We start from the raw sequence: 27,669 nt of genomic DNA, 5'->3' as shown, positions 1-27,669 counted from the left end.
ATGTCATTTATGTTTCCTAACGTTCTCTTCTTTTTAGTTTACACCGCCCACTTTGAGCCTTCTCTCCAAATAATCATTAGTTATTATTTGAGCTCTTAAACACACACCTCCTTAAACTGGTACTGTGTTCTTAAATTATCAAGGCAGTGACAAGCACGATTTAGTCCCGGAACTCTTAATCTGCCTTATAGTAAAACTAACATGTGCTTTTAAATGAGCTGTTAAACCAACCCCCGGGCTTTTGGGGTGAAAAGCATTGTCTTGTCCCAGGAGCTCAAATTGCCTTCGACAGTTGCCTTTGAATCGCAGTAAGAAGTGTGTTCCTTCTCCCAAAAAGGGGGGCAACGGTAGCAGTCGTGCCCCTAAAGGCTTCTCCAGTTCCGAAAGGCAATTTCCTTTCTCTCCAGAAGAAATCAAAGAAGGCGAGACAGACATCCTCTGGACAAGAACTCAAGAAGAAAATGCTCAGCTAGGTAGAGAGCTCGCTAGCTGGAGAGATAGAAGAAGGATGCAGAATGGCAGAAAAAGTGGAATTTTAAACTTTTTTTTTTTTTTCAACGTTTTTTATTTATTTTTGGGACAGAGAGAGACAGAGCATGAACGGGGGAGGGGCAGAGAGAGAGGGAGACACAGAATCGGAAACAGGCTCCAGGCTCCGAGCCATCAGCCCAGAGCCTGACGCGGGGCTCGAACTCACGGACCGCGAGATCGTGACCTGGCTGAAGTCGGACGCTTAACCGACTGCGCCACCCAGGCGCCCCAGAAAAAGTGGAATTTTAAAGTGTTTGCGGGGTGTAGGAGAGATGACTGTAAACAAAGCCAAGAGCTAAATATAGAAACCATGGAAATAAATAGCCCTAGGTCCCTGGATAGCCTGAGCTTTGATGCTAAGCAGCAAAAACAGCTCCAAAAGGATTCCTGTGTAAAGCTATAAACAGGAAAGGATTAAGAATATGCTGATTAAGAGAAACAAACATGGTTTACCTCTGGATTTTACTATTTATGGAATAAAAGGCAAGAATGTCAGAGCAAGCATTTTGTATAATTAAAATTCTGGAGTGTCTGGAGGAAAAAAGGGGTAGAGTCCATTGTCTTGAAATGTCTACTGCATAATCTGTTGCAACCTTTGAAAGGGTAGGTGCCTTATTCTAATCATGCTTGCTCATTAGTAAAGAAACCTTGGACATGAGCTCTGAGGAGCAGGGCCGAAATCAAACCAGAAGGCAGAAGAGAGAATGAAGGGAGAATCTAATTGGAGCTAGATGATGTGTCTAAAGTACACTCTATGTGTGCTTCTCTTTTTCATTTTCTTGGTTCAGTTTTCATGGAAATTTCCACGAGTTTGAGTGAGACTGGGCACAGAATGGACAGAAGTCTTAGTTTATTTGCTGTAAATTTGAGAATGTGGCTTTATTAGAGGAGTTGAAATGGTCCAAAAATATAAGTGGAGTGGTCTATCAAAATATTGTTATACCTACTGTTTCTTTCAGAGATTCTTACATTGTTACTATTACAATGGATGGATTTAGACCTTAAAGTTAAGACAAAGCATAAGGTTGGTGAATTTCTTAAGTTATACCTCAACTTAATTCTATGAAGAGATATCTATGAAATATCAGGTTTGCTTTAGTTTGAAGTGGTAGAAGAAAAAAAGGACCTGGCTCCTTAAGTAGCCCGGTGGCAAGATGGTAAATCTCATGCCACAGGAGAAAAAGATGAGGAGGATTTTGGGAGGACACACTGCGAGCTTCTGTTGAAGAAGAGGTGTACGCAGTTGTGAGTAGGGGATAACATTCTGGAGCAAGCCACAAAGCACTCTCAGAGAAGGAGAATTATTCGCGCAGGGACTCTATCGTCTTTTACCAATGCTCATCTGATTACTACTGAACATACAAGTCCTGGTGATACACACATGCACAGAGAGAATGTTCTTCCTCTAGATAGAGAAAGCCTGCTAGCAATTGATCTAGTGTCCATTCTCCTTGTATGCTTTTTAGCCCCCCCTTGCAGCTAGGTGTGTCTGGGAGAACTTTTTTAGAGGGAAGGGCATGTACTCCTTCAATCTTCCTTCTCTTCCGTCACCATTATGAGTTGTGTTTGAACAGCCATCCCTACCAGGAGGTAGAAACCACATGCGGAGAATTGAGAAACTATCCCATCGTAAAAGTTGGGACAACCCTACCCAGCCTGGACTCCTATCTCCAGGCTCTTTTTTTTTTTTTTTTTAATGCTTATTTATTTTTGAGAGGGACAGAGACAGAGAGAGACAGAACATGAGCAGGGGAGGGGCAAACAGAAAGGGAGACACAGAATCTGAAGCAGGCTCCAGGCTCAGAGCTGTGAGCACAGAACCTGACGTGGGGCTCGAACTCACGAAACATGAGATCATGACCTGAGCTGAAGTTGGACACTTAACTGACTGAGTCACCAAGGCACCCTTCCAGGGGGAGAGATATGAGTCTTTATCCTATATAAACTACTGTTATCTTGGCCTTTTTATCCCCTTTTACTTGAACATAAACTTAACTGATACACATCCACTATGATTAAAGTAGGATTAAAAGACATTTAATTACTACTTAGAAAGTTATATTATTGTTTCAGTTTGTGCTAAAACTAGGGCAATATCTTGGCTTAAAAACAGATATCAATCACTCAAATGTATTTGAACGTGTATGAATTACAAAGAAGCATGAAATGGAATTTTGGCCCTCGAGTGATTTTCTTTAAAATGAAAAAACAATGGGGCGCCTGGGTGGCTCAGTGGGTTGAGCGTCCAACTTTGTCTCAGGTCGTGATCTCACGGTTTGTGAGTTCGAGCCCTGCGTTGGGCTCTGTGCTGATGGCTCGGAGCCTGGAGCCTGCTTCAGATTCTGTATCTCCCTCGTTCTCTGCCCCTCCCCCACTCGCACTCTCTCTCTGTCTCAAAAATAAAATAAACATTTAAAAAATTAAAAAAAAACAAAACATTAAAAAATGTGCGCACATGCACACATTCACACATATACATTTATATACACACATACACACATGCAAAACAATGTAGAACATTACATTGTGTAGCAGTTCAATACAATAGAACCAGTGGAGCAAGGAGCAAAAGATTAGCACACACAGTGAAATCCTCAGCTGCTCAGAGGACACAGCTCAAAGAGACTAGGGAGTCTTGGCAGAGAATTAGGTTTTGAAGATTAGAAGGAAAGATTAGACAGGTGACAAGAAGGGGAAATGGGATACAGTGAATATATTGTCAACAAAATGAAAGAATTTTAGGTTATCTCAATATGACATAGTTGCAGTCAAAATTCTGGTTAAAGGATCTTTTGCTAACATTCATTTCTCTCAGTCGGTCTCAATGGAATGCATAAGCTGCCATGACAGACCACACAGTTCCCCTGGTGGCATTTTCAGGAAAACTATGCAGTTAGTGTCTGCATTTTTTTCTATGAAGAATCCTGACTTTGTCTATATCCACTTGCAGTTCTGTGGTCAAAGAGATGAGGGAATGATTGCAGTGTGGTGACCATGTCTGGAAAGGAGGAAAGCTCGGCAGCACGCTTTCGTTATTGCTGGCTGCAATGCTCGTGGAAATTGGAAAAGTTAGAGCATTTGAAAAGGTGAAGCGAGAGGAGCTAAGGAAGAGGGAGAAATGTGACAAAGAGGTTTGGTAAGACCAGGTGGAAGATCAGTACACTGAGGAAAAAAATAGGGAGGTTGGAACGGGCTGTGGGAAAAGTACCAAACACGGTCCAGTTGAGGAGGAAGAGAATCAGAGAATCAAAAAGAAACATAGGAAACAGAAATAAAATTGTCTTTACTCACGATGAGAAGATATTTTATGTAGGAAACCCTAAAGTATCTACCAAAAAATCCGGACTCTTGATTTTGGCTCAGGTCATGATCTCATAGCCCTGAGATCAAGTCCTGTATTGAGCACTGCACTGGGTGTGGAGCCTGCTTAAGATTCTCTCTCCATTGGGGCACTTGAGTGGCTCAGTTGGTTGAGTGTCCAACTCTTGATTTCAACTCAGGTCATGATCTCACAGTTTGTGGGTTCAAGCCCCACATCGGGCTCTATGCTGACAGCATGGAGCCTGCTGGGAATTCTCCCTCCTTCTCTCTGCTGCTCCCCAGTCCCCTGCTCGCAGCACTCTTTCTCTCGAAATAAACAAACATTTAAAAAAATATATTATCTCTGTCTCTCTCTGTCTCTCTCTCTCCTTTTGCCCCTCCCCCACTCGCTCTCTTGCTATTACCCTCTCTCTTTCTGCCAAAAAAAGAGAACTCTATTCATAATCATACCAAAATTTGAAATGCTTAAGATTAAGTTTAACATAGTATGTCAAGGATCTTGCAAGTAAAAAACTATAAAACACTGATGAACAAAGTCAAAGATCTGATAATAATCTTTCTGATAAAAAAATGAAATAAATTGGGAGACATTCTATGCTCATGGATGGAAAGGTTCAATGTGATAAAGATGTCAGTTCTTTTCAAGTGAGCTCTAGATTCAGTGCAGTCCCAATTAAAATCCTAGAAAACTTCAAAAAAAAATCAACAAACTTAAAAAAATTATATGGAAATGAAAAGAACTGAAAACAGCTAACACAATACTAAAAAGGAAGAACAAAGTTGGAGAACTCCCATTTTCTGATTTTGAGACTCACTGTAAAGCCACAGTAATCAACACACTTATACTAGTGAATGCTTGCTGTAACTGTAATTATATTCTGCCTAAATCAGAGAACTGGGTTAAGCCAGGTATGTTGAGATATCAGAGTCCGCAGTCATCTAGGGGTTTCAGTTTTACCATGTATAAAATGGAGATTAAATTAGTTCTCACAGTTTTTATCTTTTTTTTAGCTTTCCATGTATGTTTCAAGGTTATCTAGAGAAATAATCTCTCTCTCTCTCTCTCTCTCTCTCTCTCTCTCTCTCTCTCTCTCTCTATTTATCTATCTTACAAGAAATTGGCTCCCATGGTTATGGAGGCTGAGAAATCCCACAATGCCCTGTCCAGTCCAAAGGCCTGAGAAACAGAGGAGCTGATGGCATAAGACTTAATCTGAGAGCAGAAGACTGTTTTCGCAGGTCAAACAGTCAGGCAGAGTATGAATTCTTACTTTCTCTGCCTTTTTGTTTTATTCAGGTTCTCAATGGATTGGTTGATGACCATCCACATTGGGGAGAACTATCTGCTTTCCTCAGCCTAATGATTCAAATGCTAATCTCCATCCAGAAGCACCCTCACAGACATACCCAAAATTAATGTCTGGCCAAGTATCTGGATACAGTGTGGCCTGGTCAAGTTGACACATAAAAATACCCATCACAATGTTCTGTGATGTTTTATGATCTGAGATAGTGGAATTTGGCCTTTAAAACAAAAGGCCTTATTAGCCCTATATTAACTGGAGTATACTCCTATAAAAGATAAACTCCAGAATTTTGATGGCTTAACACAAGTATTTTTCACATACTTAAGAGTCTGGTGAATGTGTTTCTGGTCTGAAGATGGCTTTCTTTTATGTGGTAATTCAGAGACCTAGGGTCTGTTCAATGTAGTGGTTCTGATATCTCTTAGGGTCTCCTTGACCACTAGATAGAAGAAAAATGGGAAAGAAAACGACTTGGAAATGACCCTCATCTCTTCCATTACTTTCCATTTGTGAGAATTAGTCATAGGACCCTCCTTAAAAGAAAGGGGTGCTGTGAAATGTGGTTCATGATTAGGCAGTGATTTTCTGCAATTGTCTACACTGTGCAAGGCAAAGTGTAAAAGTTGGTGGAGTTAGCCACTTCTGCTTTAAGGTCTGCACCGCCTGTTAATGCTGACCTGCACAAACCCGCTCACCTGTGTGAAGAAAAGAGTGGTACCATTATAATACAGTCCTCTTTGGTCATCACCAAGTAAATTGGTGACATGAACCCTTTACGTTTGTGTGCCTTTTCAATGGTTTAATAATAATTCCATCAGAAAATGTTTTTAAAGCACTTGGGAATGCTTACGTATTACCAAAATAATATTAAGAAAACCACTACCTACATACAGTCACAGGATTTAAATGATCTTTCATGTAACAAAAGAGCCTTTTAATACTCTATTTTTCTTAACTTTAAAAATAGAATTGCAGAGGGATGCCCGGGTGGCTCAGTCGGTTAAGCGTCCGACTTCGGCTCAGGTCATGATCTCACGGTTCGTGAGTTCAAACCCCGTGGTGGGCTCTGTGCTGACAGCTTGGAGCCTGGAGTCTGCTTCAGTTCTGTATCTCCCTCTCTCTCTGCTCCTCCCCTGCTCGTGCTCTGTCTCTGTCTCTCTCAAAAATAAATAAACAGTAAAAAAATAGAATTGCAGAATAGATAAGAGATAAAGTGGAAACGTGTCTGGAATATATTTTACTTTGTATTTGCACTGATATAGTCTCTCTACCGTTGCTTATTTTCTCCTCTAGCCTCTTAATTTTTAGTAATTCACATATTTTGTTTAAAAAGTAGCATCTGATAGTCATAAAAATAAAATATTTTATTTAGATGACATTATATAACTTTTCTGAGTGCTTTAATATAAATATGACTATTTATAAGCAAGGGAACTATTAAGAAGCAGAAAGCCTGGGGGCACCTGGGTGGCTCAGTCAGCTGAGCGTTTGACTCTTGATTTCGGCTCAGGTCATGATCCCAGGGTTGTGGGATCTAGTTGAGTTGGGCTCCATGCTGGGCATGGAGCCTGCTTGGGTCTCTCTCTCTCTCTCTCTCTCTCTCTCTCTCTCTCTCTCTTTCTCTCTCTCCTAATCTGCCCCTCTCCCCCACCTGCTCATGCTCTGTCTCTCAAAAGATTAAAAAAGTAAAAAATAAAATTTAAAAAAAGAACCAGAAAGCCTGGAATTTCTTTCCACATGCTGTTTCCAATCTGTAAGTGTCCATTGCAGTGGTACTCAAACTTCGGAGTATATCACAATCACCTGGAGTGTTTTATAACAGACATTGCTGGGTTCCCCTCTAGTTTCCAATTGAGTAAGTCTGGGATGGGGCCCAGGAATTTGTGTTTCTAACAAGTTCCCAGGTGATGCTGCTGCTGCTGTTCCAGGAACCCTTCTTTGAGAACCACTGATGTTCCTATGAAGTAATACCAAAAAAGGTAATGATAAAGGTATCATATCCACGCAATTTCTCAAAGGTTGGACTATTTAATGTGTCACAGCTTTTGTACTAAAAAAAAAAAATAATAATGCCGAAAGACATAAAGTGCTTAAGACTCAAGTTAATTTAATTCCATAATCATAAGGCAGAGTAGTACCAACTTTAGTACGTGGAGACTTCTGTACTTAATTTTGACTGACCCACATAGAGCAAATGTGATTCATCTGACTCAAAATTGAAAACCCAAATAACCTAGGTTGTGAAACACAATAGGTGTTTATAATGGTGCCAAAAGAAGACAAATTGGTTATTTGAGTGATTGGAAGGATTAGGCCAAAGGTGTATAGGGAATAAGTTGCTCACACATTATGGAAAGTAGCAAGAAAATTACAATATGGAATATTTTCACTAAACATGAATCCAGGATTTGAGCTATACAAACTTAAGAATTTTGTCCTGGGTATTTACTTTCTTACAGAGTAAGTAATTCTGAGAAAGATTTATTTATTTTTATCTAAGAAGAAGAAATATAATGTGCAATAATGCAAAAATGATCTGTCCCTTGAATGTTCAATACTTATGTTAAGGACTCATGAGTTATTTGTTCAGAAAGATTATATACCCAGGGATAGTGAACCTGGTCAAAATTTAGGCTTCACAAGAGATTATGAAATTCAGTTGTTCTAGACTCTAGAGAATAAATTAATTTATCATAAAATGAAAAATTGTGGAATGAAGGGACAAGAGTTACAGTGGATTCCATTTTGAAAGTATGGACTTGGCAAATAGGACTCACTTCCAAAGACGAACAATGATGTTGATCAATAATGTGATTCTTTGAGGAGATGACCTGGAACGAGATCCCTCACACACTAGGAAGGTAGTAATCAAGCAGCAAAGGAAGCTAATGATTATTTCTTCTATTTTGCCCTTGATGAAAAAGTCTAGTACAATTATTTTTTTTTCTTAACCCTATTTACAAAGGAGGCATTAAACATGAGAATGTCTTGATTTGAAGGAAGAAGAGGATACAAAGAAATTCTCCCGAGCATTTTGCCAAAGACAGTTTTCTTTTAGAGCAATTCCACTCTCAACTGCTCCCTATTTTATTGTCCAAGTTAATATTTCAGAAAAGTTATCCAAAGACTGACTTTTGTGGTTGTCTTTCTTGGCACCATTCTATGGCTTCTGTGTGTTTTCAGAGTATTCTTCTGCCTTTGAATAGGTGAAGTTCATGTGTAAGCATGTATAGAAACTCAAGGTCAGTGCCCTCAGTTTTTCAAGGAATCATCTCTTTACAACTGCCATCATCATCAAGGAGCAGATGGGGCCCTTCTGTTTCTTTCCCTTCTTCCCCATTTACACTATTGTGTCCCTCCTTCCTGCCCTGACTCCCTATAGGAATGGCCAATTTAGGAGATGTTCCCAGTGTATTGGCTTTCCGTGTACTCTAGTGCCATAATCTCACTAGCTAGGAGAGATGGCATGCTCCTTTGTTCCTCCTTAGCCACCTTGCTCCTGTCCTCTTTCTTCTTTCCTTCCCTCCCTCCTTTCCTCCTTTCCTTCCTCCCTCCCTCCCTTCTTCCTTCCTTCCTTCCTTCCTTCCTTCCTTCCTTCCTTCCGAGCTTTCTTTCCAGGAATATCTTTTGACATATATCAGAAAACTATAGACTATTACAGAAAAAAATATTTTAAATGCTTTTGCCTTATTTGTTCACATTAGCTAAGAACCTACTTAATTCATTTATTTTTGTTTCCAGGCTGCAGTTTAATTCAACTTATACATTGGTCTCTCTGTCACTTGTACTAGCATTCTCTTTCCTTAACTCCATCTTTGTTTATTCTCATTTCAAATTTCCTGTCATTGAATTTTTGAGAGATTCTATATTTCTCACCAATTGATAGAAATAAGCTTCACTGTGTTGCCACCTTGCAACCTTTTTAATAAAGGTAGTAAATGGTTGGTTCCCTTAGGGAATTTCTTGTGAAAGTCAAGACCAAGATGTATTGGAAGGAGATAAATGTCTTTTATTAGTTGTCTTTCTTTGCTTTGTTCCTGCCTACTGTTCTGAAACTGAAATTGGAGTAAACATAAGGCCTTGTAAAAGAGTTTTTACACGATATTTTCCTTCTCATTGTTATGTAGTACAAATGTGAAACGTATAGCTATATTGCTCCTTTGTTCCCTTTTTGGCTCTAAGCTCAAGAACTCCAAAAAGATCATTTGCTCAAACTTCCTCTTGACAAGTAGCCCACTGCCCACCTCCCAGATCTGTCCAGATCTTACTCTAGTAACAAAATCTTTCACTCTCTTGTAAAACATTTCACTTTTTAATGAACTCATAGAAAGATCATAAAAATTCCCTCCTTTCCACATTAGCAACTGAAGTCTTATTTGTGTATGGACAATTTTAACTCCCAATTTCATCTCTCTCTTCTACATCTGGGCCAACTCTGAGTTAGCCCAAAATTCCTGGTGGGTAAGTCTTCTGTAGTCACTTGTCCTTGAACTTTTGCCTTGCAGTAAATATTAGCTTGATCTCTTAATGATTACCAGGTCTTTTCTTTCCCTTCTTCCTACAGCTCTCTCCTCTCAAGGACTGTAACTCTTCAGTTTCACAGTCTTCCCATGTGTTGTCTTTCAAATCTGACCTCATCCCACTCTGAGTCCAACTCTGATTGTGTTTCACTTACTCCCTCTCCATTCACAAAGAGGTGGTAATTCTAAATTAATACTGTTTGTGAGAATACCTAGAAAAGTAATGCTGTCTATATGAAAGCTTTGTGAAAAGTCATCTTCATTCATTTTTCAGCAAAGTTTTGATGGAATTATGAAATGAATCTTTTTTATCCATCTTTAGAGTAAAATTTGTGTGTTTCCGATTAAAAAAAAAAAAAGCTCGAGTAGTAGGTGGTTGAAACTGGAATAAATCTTTACCAAAAGGAAAGTGACCTAAAATATAGTGGATAAGAACATACTTCTTTTTAGCTCTGAATATGACAAAAATGAACTCTGGTTTGGGAATTAGGTAAGCTGATGCTTTTTATAGTTTTACTTTTTTTTTTTTCAGGGAAGAAATATTTCTCCTTTAGAATCAGGCACTGACTCTTGATTATGATGTGGTGTGGCAGAACCTTTGAGAAAACTATTTACACATCAGATTAGATGATATATACTCATATGTCCATTTCCCAGGAAACAAAGTATTTTAAAATCTGATTAAGAATAATACAAGATAGGGGCGCCTGGGTGGCGCAGTCGGTTAAGCGTCCGACTTCAGCCAGGTCACGATCTCGCGGTCCGTGAGTTCGAGCCCCGCGTCAGGCTCTGGGCTGATGGCTCCGAGCCTGGAGCCTGTTTCCGATTCTGTGTCTCCCTCTCTCTCTGCCCCTCCCCCGTTCATGCTCTGTCTCTCTCTGTCCCAAAAATAAATAAAAAACGTTGAAAAAAAAAAAAAAAGAATAATACAAAATAAAATACAGCATACAGTGACTGAGAACTCTCTGAAAGAATGCTCATTTAGTGGATTTATAATGATTGTGATTATTTTTACAGAAAATTTGAGAATTCCAGAAATATACAAAAATCTATCAAAAGCTGAAGAGAAGGATTAACATAAAAATGTGATTTTTTAAAAACCATGATTCAGAATATTTTTAAGTTTAACGTTATTTTCTAAGTTGATTATTTGTAAATGATAGCTGTCTTGGGTCATATTCTCCAAACAGACCCAAATGTAAGTGGTTGTTTGCAAGAGATTTATTAAGCAAGGGCTCCTAGAGAAGCCATCAGAGAATGGAGGAAAGGAGAGTTAAGAGGAAGAAGCCAACCAATGGTGAGCTTTGAATTGAAGTCCCCACCTCAACCTGGGGGTTTGCTCTGCCCAAAGGCAAGATTGCTGGGCTTTTATGCTTCTGTACCTGGTTGTCATGGGATAGGAGCTCTGTGAGGGGAAATAGTCTCCCAGGACAGTTCCTGCTGTCTCTGCATCTGGGTTAGTGGCTCTACTAGGCCAAAGGTAATCAAAGGCTATAGCTGTCAACTGTTAGGAAAGAAGTGTGCAAACACTGGGGTGGGGGGTGTATTTAACTGGTAAAGGGGACCAGCAATGATCCAGGTGGGCATCAGACTTTCTAGAGGAGCTTTATGAAAATTTTCTGAGTAACTGGAAAATGAGCCTTGATTTAGTGAGCTTATTCAATCATTTATAGTTCTTGATATGAAGAGCTAGCCTCTTTTGTGTACTTGCATTAGTGTTGAGATTGATCAACAGTTGAATGAAAAGGAGTTTACTTCTGATGAATTTACAGCACATAGGCAGGACATTGAGGATGATTTGTTGATCAACTCAGTGAATGTTCTTCTGGGGAAAACACTCCCCATTAGACATATCCAGGCCTTATCCCTATTAATTAGCATGGGGAAAATCTCAGTTGGATTTCTTTGTCTTACCAGAAAACCACAAGTGATCTGAAAAAGCAAGTCTTCTTTGAAAAGAAAAAAATAAGTGCCATATTATTGCATACCTGTCAACTTAAAATATTGTCAACTTAATATATGTCAACTTAAAAAATATATGTCAACTTAAAATCTCATTTTGGAAGGTAGATTAACTCCTTATATTCAGGATGTCCTGTGAGATTAAAAGGTCATCAAAATCCTGTGGTTGCTGCTTTTGTTGCATCCCATAAGTTCTGGTATATTTTGTTTTCATCTTTGTTTATCTCAAGATAGTTTCTAATTTCCCTTTGATTTTTTTTCTTTGATCCATTCATTTTTCAAGAGTGTGCTGTTTAATTTCCATGAATCATAGTTTTTTGGTTTTTTTTAAGCCTTAGAATGTCCTTGATGAAGCAGTAAATTTCTATTAAGCCTTAAAAAAATCTTTTAGTTGCTAGTACATGGGGAGGAGCCTGGCAGGATAAAACACATACCTTAAGGCAGAAAAATATGTGATATATGTTGGAATAAATAGCTGAAGGAGAAAAATGAGTCTATCTGCATGGAATTTACAAAGTGGCTACCAGGGAAGGCAAGAATAAATACCATTTTCACATACTTAAGAAAATTTGGAGGTCACTAGGCATGCCATGAGAATGTGATTAAAGAGAAAAGACTCTCGTGAGTTTGAACCTGTGTAGGGCTCTGTGCTGACAGCTCAGAGTCTGGAGCCTGCTTCAGATTCTGTGTCTCCTTCTCTCTGTGCCCCTCCCCCACTCATACTCTGTCTTATCTCTCTCTCTCAAAAATAAATAAACATTAAAAAAAATTTTTTTTCAAAAAAAAAGAGAAAATGTGGGGCGTGGGGCACCTGGGTGGCTCAGTCAATTGAGCGTCTGACTTTGGCTTAGGTCATGATCTGACGGATGGTGAGTTCAAGCCCTGCATCAGGCTTTCTGCTATCAGTCCAGGCCCACTTCAGATACTCTGTCCTGTTCTCTCTGCACCTCCCTGGCTTGTACTCTCTCAAAAATAATAAATAAACATTAAAAAAAAAAGAAAAAGGATATTTCAGTTGTCAGCCCAGATGTGTCATGCATAGGGTTGAATCAACACATCTGGAAATAGGCCAAGCATCTTTAGGTCCTCCCCTTGACTTTTCTAGTCTCTAGGGTCCAAAGTGAAATCACTGCTTCAGTCTATAGTGATATTGATGGTACTGCTGAAGACACTAGTCCGAAGAAGACTTTTTTCAGTTATATTATCAGATCTGTAATTGCTTATATGACTCCGAGGCAGTTATTTTTTAAATGGATCTGGGTAGCATGTCCAGTGTCCTACAGACTGTCCTACAATAAGCTGTAGCCCTGGTTAATTTGTCTTTTCTATGGGCAGTTGCTGTCTTCATTTAATATCTAGGACACAGTTCTTAAATTCCACTTTGCATCTGAATCACCCCAAAGCTTAATTAAAGTATAGATTCTGGGCTCCACCTCAGAGGTTCTGATTCAGCTAGTCTATGGTGGAACCTGAGAATTTGTGTTTTTCACATATTCCAAGGTGTTATTGGTGCTGATAGTATTCCAGGGACCACAGTTTAAGAACCACGGAGTTAGGGAAATGAAAGAATTTAATTCATATAAGCAGATAGGTGCTATGCTCCAATATTACATTAAGGTAAGGTTAAAGGACTAAAGTAGCTTGCACTACCAGATAAAAAAGCTTAGGTGGCTGTTTATCCATAGTGAAATAGGTGTAGACCAGAGATAACATTTTAGACGATTTAAAGGGAAAAGCTGGCTACATGTACATCATCTGGACTTTTCAAGTGGAAACAGCTTATGTGCCTGATTAATGTATATCACTTCCATATTTCATTGCAAGTGACTTTTTATGGAGATCAGATTGTAGGCTCCCACAAAATATCCACAAAGAGAGTTTTAAGCATTTATGAAACTATTTGCCAAGTGATGGATATTCTTTCTAATTAATCTTATTGGCCTGAAATGAGGACTTTTGTTGAGCACAGGCATAATAGAAAACTGTGACAATGCAATCTTTATCACTGTTGTCATAATTAAAAAAAATATTTTCAGTCCGTAACAAATGCGATACCATACTTCTCTGTAAGAATGTGGTGAATCCCTCCATGCCTGTTAATAACTTAGACATAGGAAAATAAAATATATTGGTTATAAGCATCCAGTATGTTCCTGATTTTATTCAACTTTAGAGCATATACAGGTTTCCACAGTGATTATGCAGAGGTTTTTCTGTTTTTTTTTTAATAGTGTCAGCGATGTAAAGTTAAAATAAAGCCAATTAGTATTGTTTTAAATTATACCCGTTTTCATTCATCATTTTAAACAGTTGCGAGAAGATACTAATGCTCTAGAACCTTGGAATCATGTGTGGCATTTCTGTCCCTGCTCCACCCCATCCGCGACCTCCCTCCCCTGACCTGCCTAGTCCATTGATGCATTAGGTTATATATGCATCCAGTTATAGACATAAATGCTGTTGGAATTGTTTTATTAATTTTATGTCCTAATAAAGCTTTGGTGCTATGGATATAATTTTATGTTGACTTACAACAGCTTTAACTTAAACAATATTTATTATTACATGAATATATAGAAGTTTCTCAGGGAGCTAAAGAAGGAAGTAAGAAGGAAATTTGGCTCTTTCATAACTAGGGGCTAAACTATGTTTTTGGTTTTCCACAGAAAAAATTAGATATTTGCCAATAAATTTCACACTGCCTCGTGGGGACACAGCCTGTTAAAATTAGTGCCATATTCTATGTATCATAATATTTTTTTCCTTGTACATGAACAAAACTGTGTTCTTTTTAAAATTGGATCACTCAGTTAATATTCCTGCTACTTTGTCAATATTGAAAAATAATTCTTTAGAAGAAAAAAATAGGTCTGGGAGAACGGGGATTCTTTTTCCATTCTTTACTCAGTCTCAGTGATATGGGGTAATTGATATGTTTTCTTTTGGTCTCAGTTTCCTAATCTGCAATCTGTCCCAGCACCATAAGTCTGTGATTCCATTAGAGTAATTGTTTCCTGTAGGTCATATTAAAAAATGATGACAGTATTGCAATCATTTTTATGCTGGGTGGAGTGCCAAGGTATGTGAATTCATTTACATCCCTTTTTAATTAAGTGCATTAAAATATGGAAACAATGGGGGCAGCATATTTGTTATCTACGGCTGCAAAACACATTACTGGAAACTTAGTGGCTTGAAACAACAACCATTTTTTATTTTACAGTTTTAGTAGTTCAGGGTCTCACCTAGTTGGAGTCTTACAGGCTGCATTAAAGGCGTCTACTGGGCTGTGTTCTCATCTGGAGCTGGAGTTCTTCTTCCAAGCTCATTCAGGTTGTTGACACAATTCTGTTCAGACTCTGCCCTTTAATTCTTAGACAACACACAACACAGGAAACAGGTGATCATCTCTGCAGCTTCAGGTCTCTCACTCCTAAATCCTCTTTGGAGAGACTCACCCAGGATACCTCCCTTTGGTTAAGTTTAAGGCACTTGATTGAAGACTTTAATTATACTTGCAAAATCTTCACATTTGCCATATAAAGTAACATCATCACGGGAATGATAGCCTCTCACCTGTGCCATATTCTGTTGGCTGAAAGCAAGTATTGGGTGCTGACCACATTCAAAGGGTGAAGATTGGACAAAGGCCTGGATCAGGGCACAGGAATCATGGTGGCCACCTAGGAGTTCTGCTTACATCAGGTAGGCAAGACGCTGAGATTTGTGATGCCATTGTAGAACTGAACAACAGTTGTCACTCAACTTTTCCATCAGTTCTCTCGTTTGCACAATGGAAGCTGTCATACTCATGTCACAGTGGTGTTGCAGAGACTGATGAGATAATGTATGCCAATATTATCTCTTACAATTCTTGGCATATTGTTGGTTGTCCATTGTTAATAGTCATGGTTACTATTGCTATTATTAGTATATTACTTTGACTTTGCCTCCTTTAGTGATAGGAACCTCTCACTGAATCACTGTAATTTTTCAGTTTTTGTTTTATTGGCTCAGACTATGTCAATAATTACAATACAACCCATAACCCATGAACTATGTCATTGTTTCTTCTCCATTTCAAATGTTAATCTAATTTTGCATTTAACTGTGACACACAAATGTGAAAATTGGTTTTCTCTAGAAGTGGTCTTTCTTATTTTGGTTTCAAGGTTTTATAAAATATCTCTGGGGTTTTAGATTTTCAGATACTATTCTTTTGTTTATTTGCATTCTGTGTTTTTCTTCTAGATGCGTTACCTATCCATTTTAGCCTTTTCCACTAGCATCTTTTCTCTTTCACCCAGAATGGGAAATGTTGCAAGCATAAGATGTTATATGTACACAATAGTTCTTTCCTGTTAAGTGGAGATCTTAGCTTAATACTTCACTTGATTTAATAGCAGCCCGATGAAGAAGGTGTTGCTGGCATCTGCTTCTCTGTTTGACAGACAAAGATACAAGGCACAAACATCTGTAGTAAGGGGCTTAATAATGCACAGATTACAAATGATAATTCCAAGTTTTCTGCTCCCTAGTTTTATGGCATTTTCACCATTTTAAACCTAGCTTGGTTTCAATAAAGAAACCCAGATGTATCATCTTTCTCTTTTCTCTGCTGTGGTTGGTTTTGATAACCTGTGCACCTCATTTCCATTGGTGTTCCATACACTGAGGATCCAATACAGACTTTGGGGAAAAAAGACAAAAATGAAGGCTAGAGAACAAAGGAAATAAGAGAGTGGGAGAGAGTGCGGGGATTTTTCTTTTTTTTTATTGAGAGGTACACTACACAGATTTTTACTCCCTCAGAAGTGGAATAAAGTAAAGGAACAAAGAATTGACTCTGCTTCATCTGCTTCTCTTTAAATTAAAACCCTTCATTAAAGGATTCCAAAATAGTTTTTTTTCTTTAACATTGGGGATTTTAGGGAGGTTTGACAGTCAATAAAACATATTAATGTCTTCTACTTTTGGTAGATTGAAGTTGAACTTAATGAATATACCACATGCGGAGGTATCCATAATCACCCTCCCCACATGCCCAGCCATTAATATCTTCTCTGTGAAATGTTTGTGACTGTAATTGCTGCTCTGATTATATATTGTGTGAACTTCAAGTACGTTATTATATCGGGTGACTAATGGAATTTGGTGACAATGCACAGAAATTGGTATTCTGGAAAAGAGTTGGTTTTTAAACTGTATTCTTTCCTGAGTTTGCAGTGCATTTCATGGCTCATCTACCTCACAGTGGGTTCATGGCTGATGGATTGAAATCTTTTTGCTGAATAGTAAACATCAGAGATAATTTGGTCTTCCCTTAGCGTTTCTCATCACTCATTCAAAATATCAAAAATAAGTACTTGATTACTGTTAATTCACTTTCCTCTGTACTGACAAAGGGAGAAGGTACATCTGTCAACACTTTAGTGGATATATGGGGATGGGGGGTCCTAGGAGTGTGGTCTCCAAGCTCTGTAGGGGGCCACTGTATGCCTTGGAAATAAAGCGGGTCTACTAGTCCATCCTTCCTTTACTGGCCAAGGTAGGGCACCCCAATCCTCTTTTCATTGTTGGATGGGCTTAGAGGTGAAAGAGAACCAATTTCCTTCTTTTGCTTTTCTAAAGATATCTTTAATGCTATTAAGTATAAAGCAAAGGTTATATAGCATAGCATTTTCAGCAAACATAGAGCAATTTCAGTGATTGCTTGAATTTTTGAACAGAGACATTTGCTTTTATAGGGTGAAATTTAATGCTAAGAACCCTTATTAGAGTAGGTGTTGATGCCATTTGTCATTCAGTAGTTTTTCTTCAATTAAATTGAAGCCTAGATTCACCACGAGGCACACTTTTGCACTCAGGAGGTAAAATATTTTTATTTCATACTTATCTGTATAAAGAAATGACAGATGTCGATTCTTCATACAACATATTATAACATATAAGTAATGTATAATTTTATCAATCATGTTCACCTAAAAAGCCTTATAATAACCCCATGAATGAGTATATATCAGTGCTTTGACAAGCACTGGTGTGGTCTATGGACCAACAGCATCCACATCACCTGAGAACTTATTAGAGATGCAGATTCTCAGGTCTATCCCAGTCCGGCTGATCCAGAAACTGATGGATGGCACCCAGCCAGTCTGTTTTAACAAGTTTTCCAGATGACTGTCATGCAAGCTAAGCTTTGAGAGCCATGGGTATAGAAAGTGTTATCATACTCATTTTATAGATGATACAGTTGACGCTTGATGTGTCCCATGATTGGTTGGATACATGACCAGTTAATTTTAGGGCCCTTCCTCAAACTCAGGTTTTCTACTTAAACATCATGTGACCTTCCTCTCTTAATGAGTAAAAGATAGTGAATTCCATAAAGCCGGAAATCAGTATCTCTTAAATGAACCGAGAAAGGGACCATTTCACTGCTTTCTAATAATGAGAGTAAATTGTTAAAACTATTAACTGGAGAAAATTAACCTAGAAAAAGTTTTAATGACATAAGCAACATATTGTGGTCCTGTGCATTGGGTTCCTCATTTTCTTTTTAGTGGAAGCGAGAATAGAATGTAGTTAAACCCCAGGGGGGTAGCTGTTGCGTGTTAATAGAAGTGGGAGACACTATTTTAATCATTGCTTTCTACTCGAATGAGTCCATTGGACAGCTTTTCCACCTGGGTCTTTCCCATGCCACATTACCCACGTTGATAGTGCCCTGCGGTGGTTTTCCTACACACACAATTTTACACACAGGCGAGAGAAATTTCTTAGACGCTGTGGTATCGGAATGAATCCCCAGGGCAGCTAGCGTTAAGTACCCCTCTGTGACTTGGGGAATGAACGTTTCCTCTTGAGCTGAGAGTAGAAAACAGTGTTCATTATCTGTAATATAAAAGTCTATATAATGACTCCTGCTAAGATCTAGTTCTTTGTGAAGTCACTTTGGGTTTTGTGTGTATAAACAAGTAGAGTTTAAGGCTTTGTTTGCTCAACTGGAAGGAATTTCCTTCGATAGAAAACCATGATATAAGATGAGGTAAATGTGTTATGTATGTGTGTATGATTTTATTCTGCATATATGGAAAACATCATGTAACATATATGGAAAAGTGTGACAAACATAAATGTCAGCGTTTTATGGATAATTTTAAAGAGGACACACATGTAATAACTACCAAGTCCCAAGCGTTTGTGATAACTGTCCACGCATCCCTGCTGTGTGTCTCCCATGGCTTGTAGTTTTCTGCACACAATTCCTGCCTCTGTGCATTTGCACCTACTGTTTCCTCTTCCTCTAACCCTCCTTCCCGACCAGAACACAGAATTATAAGGCTGGCAAACTGTTTCTCACCCTCGTGTATTAGCTGAAAAGATGCCATAGTCCTTTGTAGCCCATGTCTCAGTGTACTTTGAAATGTCTCCTTTAAAGTATAATAAGTGGTTTTGTGCATGAGCTGATCAAAACAGCTGTTTCTGCATTGTTGGTGTTGTTCCTCAGTACCAACAATGTACCTGCCGGTACCTGCCACATAGCAGCATTTGACAAATAATGCACCATTGAACTAATGACTGGCATTTCTACTTGGATGAACCCCTCAAACCAACATCTCCAAAATTCATTATCATTTTGCCCAAACTTCCAAGTCCCAATGGGGAATATGGAAACCCTAGGGCTGTTTATGACTCCTCTCTTCCCTGTAGACAATTCTACCTCCATGTTATGGCTTTCATCTTTCTTCCAGTTACGTCTACCTTCATTTGATCTCCTGTCTCTCAAATGTCCACTTGGTTCTGGTCTTCTGGTTGAAGCTTCTTCAAGCTTAGTGCTCTTCCTGCTTCTCTCCTTCCAGCACGGGTTTTGGTTGTCTTGCTGTGGAGGTAACAGACCCAGACCAGCTGTTCCATCGCCTCGAGTCTGAGGACTTCCTTATGCATTTGCCTAAGTGAATCATTGAGTCCAGCATTGATACCATTCTTTTCTAACACTGATAAGGTGACCTTCACTATTGCGGACGGTACAGCCTTAGAGGAATTATAGTACCAGATCTTCTATCCTGCAAGATCTTTGCTGGGTTGCTCTCCTCACACCCCAGGGTTTGGGAGGATTTCCAACAGTCACACCTGGCAAGGAATGGGTTAAGGGATCCACTAAAATGGGGACAAGCAAACTTATAAGTCCAGGGTGAGCAAAAGAAAAGAAGGCCCTGTTTCTTGTTCACAAGAACAAGCTGTGAAGCTTGGGCTTCACATATAAGTGCGCTGGAGCCACGTGTTCTGTTGGACCTGCTGTGTGGTCTTTCATGCCAGTGGACAGACTCCACCCCCACCCCTGTGACTGCAATCATGAAATCAACCTCAAGTGCAGGAAAATAATCAGACCCTTTTACATGGAACATTTGGAACTGGTGGCAGCTATTTGAAGGAATTGTCTGAGAACCCCAACTACAAGTACTTGGGGATATTAGGGACCATAAGAAATTACACCCACTCGTGTTTAGAGGTTCCGAGCAGCAGAATGATGCTGCATTGCCTCCTGTAAGAAGAAGGGGATTAGAGGCCTGCGTCCAGCTGTCTCATTGTCAGCATGAGTCAGATGCATGACTGTTCATTGCAATGCAGCTCCATCTCGCCAGCGTAGAGTCTCCTGTTAACTTGGCGATGTGCATTGTCACAACACTCATGGCTCAGTGTCCTTAGCTGGACTCTCAGGGTTTCCATCCTTTTGCCCATATCCCTTTCTGGTATCATCTCCCATGACTTTTCTTCATACGTTCTAGGCCCCAGTAATGGAACACTGAATGTTGCCTGTGAAAATCCCCTCCCACGCTGCCATTACATTTTCCCTGTGCTGTTCCTTCTTCCCGGGTGCCTCTCTGTCCCCTTCTGCCTCCCTACCCTTTTCCCCTGCAGTGTTCTCCATCTCTAAGCATTTCTAAGCACCCATACCTCAAGGTTCTGTCCAAACCTCTGGTCCTTTCTTGTCTAGATATTTTCCAGTGTTATGCCTTCCAACTCCTTTTCTCCATGCTCAGTGACTCCTTCATGGACTTTTTCTGAGCCCTGGGGGAAAAACTTTCTTTTCTCTGTTGACTCCCATAGCAGTTAACTTTATAGTTGGCATTAACACACCCTCCCTTGTCTTATGCATATACATTTCTTTACTCCCCTGTTTGAAAGCAAGTCCATCCAGAGGAGCTATCACATTTTATGTATCTTGTATCCTAGAGTAACTTGCATATTATGGGTGTTCAGTAATATATAATGAATAAATGAAAAGATCGAGGCATAAGATATGAGTGCTAAAGGCTGGAGAGGGGGCAGGTAGGTGAGGCAGATTCATCTTTTTCCCTTGGCAAGGTGAACTGATGGGAACATCTCTTTCCACCACCCCCTATCCCCATCTCCCATGCCACTCACATGTCCTCACACTCAGACTGACTCTCAGGATTATTTTTTGACCACGGGGCAGGAAGGCATGGTTCATGATGATTTAGGGACAGCTCATAGTATAGACCAGGGATCCTGACCATGCCCATTATACTTTCAAAATGTCTCAGCATATATATTAAATTGAGCAGTTAGCGGTTAGCTATCTTGTTGTTTCCACTCCAATTCGATTGATAAAGAATGTGAAAGAAAAAATATCCTAACTGCAGAGAAATCTTCAGGCAGGTCTCAAGATAACATGATTTTTTTTAAAGAGATGACAATGATATAAAATAATGAAAGGAGATCTGTGGGGATGCTTAACAATTTCACATTTTTGCCTTCCAGGAGACGGAGCTGTTAGATCTCAGCCTTGTCAAGGATGCCAGATGTGGGAAACATGCCAAAGCTCCCAAGGTAAGAAGTGGAGTGTTGTGCACCCGCCAGATGCTGCTTTGAGGATTTGGCCGTGTCATGGTATCAATTAATTGTCCCAGTTAAAAGTTTCTCTGTTGTAGATGTTGTAAAACACAATAAAACAGCCAGTCCTTCCAGAAGCCTGTATGCCCTAAACATTTCCACTTTTGTTCAAAGAAGGCAACAGTGAGTAAAAATATAGGCAGTTGGACACGGGGACTTGCTTTCTGTCCTCTAATTTTCATGTTGCTTGAAAAATATATAATGAGGCCAAAGTTTGGGATCAGTTGTGTGGCCTGTCAATTTGTTTTTGTCTGAAAACCTTACTGAAGAAATACTCAAAGCAGTGTTTGTGATTTTATTTCCTTTTTTTTTTTTTTGAAGATTATTTAACAAATGTTGAGTAAAGAATATACAAATTTTTTTAAACTTAGATTCTGGTTGAGTATAGTAACAAACTGCATTGACTTGCCTGTACAGTGGGAAACTACTCTTTATTGTATTCAAATTTTAGTACGTTAAATACTTCCTTTCTAGCAAAGATAATATTGTCAAATAAGGAAGTACAGGTGCCATTCAGGAACTCTTACCTCTTACCAAAATTGATGTAAAACTAGCGATTTTCTATTTGAGTATCTGCCTGCAACTTTTGTTTTATTCTTTAAAAGTCAAAATACTTTCTTTGACATCAAAAATTATCTGTTGCTGTGGAGAAACAGAAAGAAAAAAAAATCACCTGGAAGGATCATTCTTCAGATACATAACAGTGCAATATTTGCTGGCAAATTCTGCCATGGAATGAACACCCAAATACTGGTTTTACTGCTGTAGGAGTTAAGCTGATCTATAGGAAAATGTGAAAAATGAAAAGACAGAAAAATCTGAATTATTTTCAAGAAGGTTTCTAGATCTGTTTTCATGTGCAAATAGTCTATTAGTTGTGTTGCTCTCTTCATAATATAATCAAATTTTAGTAGTTTGGTCTTTTAATTTTGTAGCAAGCTTATCATTATTAGTGCTTCCTTGATGATTCAGAATTGTTTAATGTTTAGTGGAGGAAAGAAGTTCTTTCTTATTCTTTCCCCCAAAACATTCCAACCATGTTTCAAGTAAGCCTGTTAGTTCCAAGAACTGCATTGATAGCAGAGTTATAAAGTTTGCCTTTAAATGCAAGTTCATTGGCCTAACTTGAAATTTGATGATCAATATTGATGATAAAGACTACTGCTGCCTACACTCCCGTAGAGCCCCCTTTGTCTGCAGGCATCAGAGGTGGAGTTGGCATCTCTGCCACCTGGAGTTTCTTTCTGGCTTCCCTCTCTCTCTTTTATTGTAGCATTCAGCCTGCTGATCAGTTCAGTGTTTCATTTATGGACGCGGTTGGATACGTGTCTATTGAATGAGGATAAATGAATAGAACTAGGGTCTGTGCTATGCTCAGCTGATAAACCACTATTAGGTCCTAAAATATTTCTCTTAAGGACAGACTTGGATACTCGGAATACTCTGACCTTTACTGTTTTGTTTTGTTTTCTTTTGTCCCCCCGACCCCCCTTAAGATTGCTTTCTCTGTGGATTATCTGTGTCCTTGGCATTTTTCCACTCTGTTCCTTGCTGGTGTTCAAGAACTTCAGTCTACTTTAATATTTTAAAACCTGGGTTCTGTTGTGTGACCTTCCTGAGACTCAGGCTTCCTCATTGGCTACATGATGATAATGATAACAACAATAATAGTAACTAAGATAATAATGAATGGGCACTTCGTATCATTACTATAATGGCTAAATTAAATAATTCCTTAGGAAATCTTTAGCAGAGGAGTTCTCAAATTTGACTGCCTGTGGAATCACCTCAAAAGCTTTAAAAAATGGTAATTTCTGTTTCCTAATCCCAAAGATTCTGGTGCTACAAGATTCTAACTGGTGTTGTAGTGTGGATATCAGGGCTTTTGAAAAGCAGATTTGTAGCAAAATTTGAGCACCACTGACTTAACAGATCACTGATATTTAATAGGCACTCATTAAATATTAGCCACTATTGTTGGTATTATCATTGTTATTTTTATATTTAATATTATTAAAAAAATTCAATCATATTTCCAGGAAGTCAGGTTTTAATTTCACTTTATGTGGAAAAGTTTATGTTGTAAAGAGAGATTGAATTGCAGGGCTTGGATGAAAGTGGCTTTGTGGATTGATAGGCGAGAAAGAAGTTGATATGACTCTCAGTTTAGAAGTCTTTAAGCTGCAAGGGGAGCCTGGGCGGCTCAGTCAGTTAAGCATCTGACTCCTGATTTCAGCTCAGGTCATGACCTGGCAGTTTGTGGGAGCAAGCCCCACATCAGGCTCTGTGCTGACAGCATGAGGCCTGCTTGGGATTCTCTCTCCCTCTCTCTCTCTGCTGCTTCCCTGCTTGCTTGCTCTCTCTTTCTCTCTCTCACTCAAAATAAATAAACTTTAAAAAAAAGTCTTTAAGTTGCAAAAGAAAACCCCAGCTCAAACTGGATAAATAATTAAAAAGAAAACTTATTAGAAATGATTGCAATGTATTGAAAATTCCAATGGAAGTCTCACTCAGCTGCTCAAAGACTATCACCAGGGAACAGATACTTCTTTCTCTTGCCAGTCTGGCTTCCAAGGTGCCAGAGGCAATTCCTCTTCCATCCTCAGGATCCCGTTGGTGGCCATCCTCCACTCACCATCACTGGCACCTCCCGGGTCCCCCACATTAGCAGCAGTTCAGTATGGGGACCAAAAGAGAAACAAGCTTCCCACGTATAACCACCTTGTAGAAGGAGGCCTATGGCTGGAGGAGGAAAACTAAATAAGAGGAGACCATAGTGTTGGCTGGAACAAAAGCAGTAGGACTGATGGCATAAGAATAAAAAGTGTCAGGATAGCAGTATGGAGTGAGACAAGCCCAGTAAGGATGAGGAGTCAATGGAACATGAAGACAGATTGAGTGGAAGACTTTCTGCAGGGGTTTACAGACCATCAAGGAAGGAAGAACATGTGTGGAGCAGATATTATTTATCAAAATACTCAGGCACCCCTCAAATATTTATCTGTGCATGCATATTATTTTTGTTTTCCACAGCATCTCATTACATAAAAATTCACAATCTAACTGAAGACGAACTGTTTTCTATGCCTGCTGTGATTGGAAATAACATTTAGAAGAAATGGAGAAGTGTCTATGTGCTGCCCTGTTAATGAATTTTAAATGTCGACTCCCAGCACAGTATATGAAATTCCAGATCGGCTTTTCTGTATACAGCCTTTGTCCTAGTTATCAGTTTCAAAATTTCTCACTGGAGAGAAATTGGAAGATTTTTATCCACATATAAAAACGTAAAAGAAAAAAAAAACATCTTGTCCTTTGAAATCTAAAAAAATGTATTTATGTTTCCTTCTTTGCTCTCTCTCTCCCTGCCTCCCGGGCTTATAAAGCACGTGTAGAGACAAGGTGCTCTCGGATGTGCCTCTTGCGTGTGCTGGGTACACATATTCTCTGCATGTTCATTTCAAAAGGAGCTTTTTTAAAAAAGTAAAGTTTATCCCTGTGGTTTCTCTGGGTTGCTGACCCAGCAGATCAGTTTAGTGGCACATGTACAGCATTAATAAAATGAAATAGATCTGGCTAGAATGAATGAAAAATATCAGCGTTTTGTGCAGAATAAGTTTGTTTGGTGAAACTTCTTTCATGCATGTGAATGTGTGTTCTGGATCAACAAAAAGTGCATTTTTTACTCTACACCATGTCATAAAGGTTTAAAAATGCTGCTGAGAAAGATAGTTTCTTTATCCTCAGGATTCTCGGGATGTATTTTATCTATAGGTGTATTTGAAAAGTAGATGGAGCCAGAAAACTGGAGATGTGGGTTTGGATGCCAGCTCAGTCAGTAACCTACTTCTCTCTGTGCCTCTACTTCCTCATCGATGAAATGGGGCATGTGGGGGCCACAGGGTTTTAGGTGTGGAAGTTGGGTTAACCCTTGATTCCAACTTTTAAAATGAGAAGTTAATCAAGCCAAGGCACTCCGTCTTGTAGATTATAAAATTAATGTTGAACAAGTTTGTATCAACTAAAACTTCTTGCATTGGTCATAGGAAACCAGGTGCACTTAATAAAAAATCAGGTCACATTCTAACCAAGGTAAGGTGCAATGCAAACAAAAATAAAAGGAAGGAAAAGGGGCGCCTGGGTGGCTCAGTCGGTTAAGCGCCAGACTTCAGCTCAGGTCATGATTTCCTGGTTCGTGAGTTTGAGCGTCGGGCTCTGTGCTGACAGCTCAGAGCCTGGAGCCTGCTTCAGATTCTGTGTCTCCCTCTCTCTGACCCTCTCCAACTCTCACTCTTTCTTTCTCTCAAAAATAAATAAACATTGAAAAGTTAAAAAAAAAAAAAAAAGGGAAGGAAGGAAGAAAGAAAGATTTATGCCGAACTTTGCACGTGGCTTCTCGAAAGCAATTGTAGGATTGCTGTGGACTCCATAGAGACTGTGTACTTAAGGAGGCTCTCCTAGGCTTTGAACATGAAAACTCTGTTGTTGACATTCACTCTCAATAATACTTGCAGCAATGCCACTGAAAAATATTTCTATAGTTTAACTTCCAAATTGTGTTTCATCCAAAGAAGACTGCTTCATGTGCTTTGCTGACAATTAACCAATTCATTCTATTGATAAAGGGCAGTTTATTTCAGATGTGTAATGTTAATTGGAATACAGATTCCTGGTAAATATCTAGATTACAATTAAGTTCTATGTGGCAAGTAGTATCACTACAACCACATAAGGCAGATTAGAGTAAAATGAAATTTTAAAAATTGATCAGTTTTAGTTTTCTGAAACCCCAAATGAAAATGATGGCTTTTAAAATCATTAAATGCAAAAAATAAATAAGATAAGATAAAATAAAATAATTAAAAGCATATTTGGAAAGGAACATACACCACAGTGCCTAGCCCTACAAGCAGACTCCAGCATCCCACTGGGGGGGCGGGGGGCAGATAACAGATCAGTCCCACTGGGACCCATAAAACAGGACAGGGATCATTGACCATGAGTGGTGGAGAGGCTTGCTGCTTTGTAGAGTCATCATGGAGTATGTTCTCTTTTTAAGATGAGGTGATAGGAGTAGAGATACTAATTAAGAAAAGGAAGAGCATTCCAGGCAGAGGGCAGAGCAAGAGTAAAGGTGCTGACGTGGGAACATACTTAGTATATTTGAGGAATAGCAAGGAAGCCAGTTGTCGACAGTGGCGTGCAAGAGAGAAAGGATGATGAAATCAGAGAGGTAGCCAGGGACCACATTATTCTGGCCCTGTAGACCAGGCTAATGACTGTGGCTTTTTCTTCTGCGAGAACGAAGAAGGGATCTGAGAGTTCTGAATAGAGTAGTGACAAGATCTGATTTTGCTTTTCAAAACATCACTTGCCACTGCATGGAGCATAGACCATAGAAGAGAAAGAAGAAGTAGGGACGCCAACCAAATGGCTATTGCTAATATCCTGAGTGGTGCTGATAATTATATTAACTGAGAGATGTAAAGGTAAGGGGGAGAAAGAATGTCAGAATCTGAATTTGAAGGTGGCACCACAAGGTTTGTTAATGTGTGGGATGTGAGGTATGAAAAAAGGATTCAAGAACAATGCTTAGTGTTTGGACCTGGAAAAGTGGAAGGACTGAGCTGCTGTGTCCTAAGCTGGGAAGGAAGAAAGAAACACATTTAAATAGAAAAATTCAGAGTTTTGCTTCTTTGTTTGTTTGTTTGTTTTTGGATATTTAATGTTTGAGGTGTCTGTTCCACTTATACCTGACGATGTCGTATTTGGATATACAGATCTGCTGTTCAGGGGAAAGGTTGGCCATGGAGTTGTAAGTGAATATTTAAATCTCAAAGCTAAATGAGGACTCTTAAGGAATGTAGGTGTAGAAGAAAGCAGGGTGATGTCTGAGCCCTGGGACCTCCAGCACTTAAACTTTTAAAAAATGGAAAAGAGGGACGCCTGTGTGACTGTCAGTTGAGCGTCGACTTCAGCTTCAGTCTTGATCTCATGGTTCACGAGTTCGAGCCCCACTTCAGGCTCTGTGCTGACAGCTCAGAGCCTGGAGCCTGCTTTGTGGATTCTGTGTCCCCCCCCTCTCTTTCTCTGCCCCTTCCTCACTCGTA

General features: G+C 39.2%; 1 protein-coding gene across 3 annotated transcripts in view; it reads left to right on the top strand.

The window, feature by feature from the left end:
* The window catches only part of PLCB1 (phospholipase C beta 1), a 706,541-nt gene that overhangs the window by 216,315 nt on the left and 462,557 nt on the right, over positions 1-27,669 (top strand). For all 3 annotated transcript variants that reach the window (XM_058684913.1, XM_058684915.1, XM_058684914.1), the window contains exon 3: positions 21,428-21,496. In XM_058684913.1, the coding sequence (XP_058540896.1) occupies positions 21,428-21,496 (69 nt within the window). The remainder of the gene's footprint in view (positions 1-21,427; positions 21,497-27,669) is intronic.

This window comes from Neofelis nebulosa, chromosome 9 (genome assembly GCF_028018385.1).
Source record: "Neofelis nebulosa isolate mNeoNeb1 chromosome 9, mNeoNeb1.pri, whole genome shotgun sequence".
Lineage (NCBI taxonomy): Eukaryota > Metazoa > Chordata > Mammalia > Carnivora > Felidae > Neofelis > Neofelis nebulosa.
The sequence above is the reverse complement of the archived record's forward strand: the minus strand, read 5'-3'. Positions and strand labels throughout refer to the sequence as shown.